This window comes from Terrapene carolina, unplaced genomic scaffold (assembly GCF_002925995.2).
Source record: "Terrapene carolina triunguis isolate 2854851 unplaced genomic scaffold, T_m_triunguis-2.0 Scaffold51690, whole genome shotgun sequence".
NCBI lineage: Eukaryota > Metazoa > Chordata > Testudines > Emydidae > Terrapene > Terrapene triunguis.
The window spans coordinates 1-818 of NW_020716041.1; the positions used below are offsets into that span (position 1 = coordinate 1).

The window sequence follows — 818 nt, forward strand, 5'->3', positions numbered from 1 at the left end:
GATGGTGGGGAGGGGAGGGAGGGGAAATGGGACCCAGGTGTCCAGGAGGGTGGGGAGGGAATGGATGGGGACTGGGACTCAGGCGTCCAGGATGGGGAACGGGACCCAGGTGTTCGGGACAGGTTCACTCAGGGCCCCGCAGTGCCCCCAGAGACTCGGATGGGGATTGGGACCCAGGCGTCCGGGACGCCAGCCCGAGGCTGCGGGACGGGGCGGGGGTGCCCCTGGGGTCCCCGCTGGCCACGCGCGTCTCACACAGACCCGAGACGTGAGGCTGGCTGCAGGGGATGAGTTTATTGGCTCCCCGGCGGCGCGGCCCGGCGGCTCCTCCCCAGACTCAGGCGCTGCAGGGCGCCCCCTTGGCGGGGGGTGCGCCCCAGTGGAAGCCGATGGCGTAGAGGTAGGAGCCGGCCCGGCCGCTGACGGCTCGCAGCACGGAGCCCGGGGCCGGGGGCAGCGCCAGGAAAGTGCCCCCGCTCTGGTTCCCGAAGAGGAAGGTGCGGCCCAGGCTGGTGGTGAAGGTCAGCGAGGTGACGACCCAGTAACTGTAGCTGCCCTGGACCTGCACGATGCTCTCGCACGGCTCCAGATCCATCTGCACCAGCGTGCCCCAGGCCGCCCCGTTCACACTGCTCCACGCGTTCCCGTAGCGAACCTGGATCCTGGGGGGATGGCAGGGTGCCCCTCAGTCCCGACCTGCAGCCCCTGCTAGCCCAGCCCTGTCCCCCCAGCTCTGCCGGTGCCCCTCAGTCCCGACCCGCAGCCCCTGCTAGCCCAGCCCTGCCCTCCCCAGCCCTGCCGGTGCCCCTCACTCCCGA

The 818-nt window shown here is 71.5% G+C and overlaps 1 protein-coding gene across 1 annotated transcript in view; it reads right to left on the minus strand.

Moving 5' to 3' along the window:
* Positions 1-337: 337 nt before the first annotated feature.
* LOC113405941 (zymogen granule membrane protein 16-like) overlaps positions 338-818 on the minus strand; it is a 1396-nt gene continuing 915 nt past the window's right edge. Inside the window, exon 2 of the mRNA XM_029914464.1 lies at positions 338-662. Within this exon, the coding sequence (XP_029770324.1) occupies positions 338-662 (325 nt within the window). The remainder of the gene's footprint in view (positions 663-818) is intronic.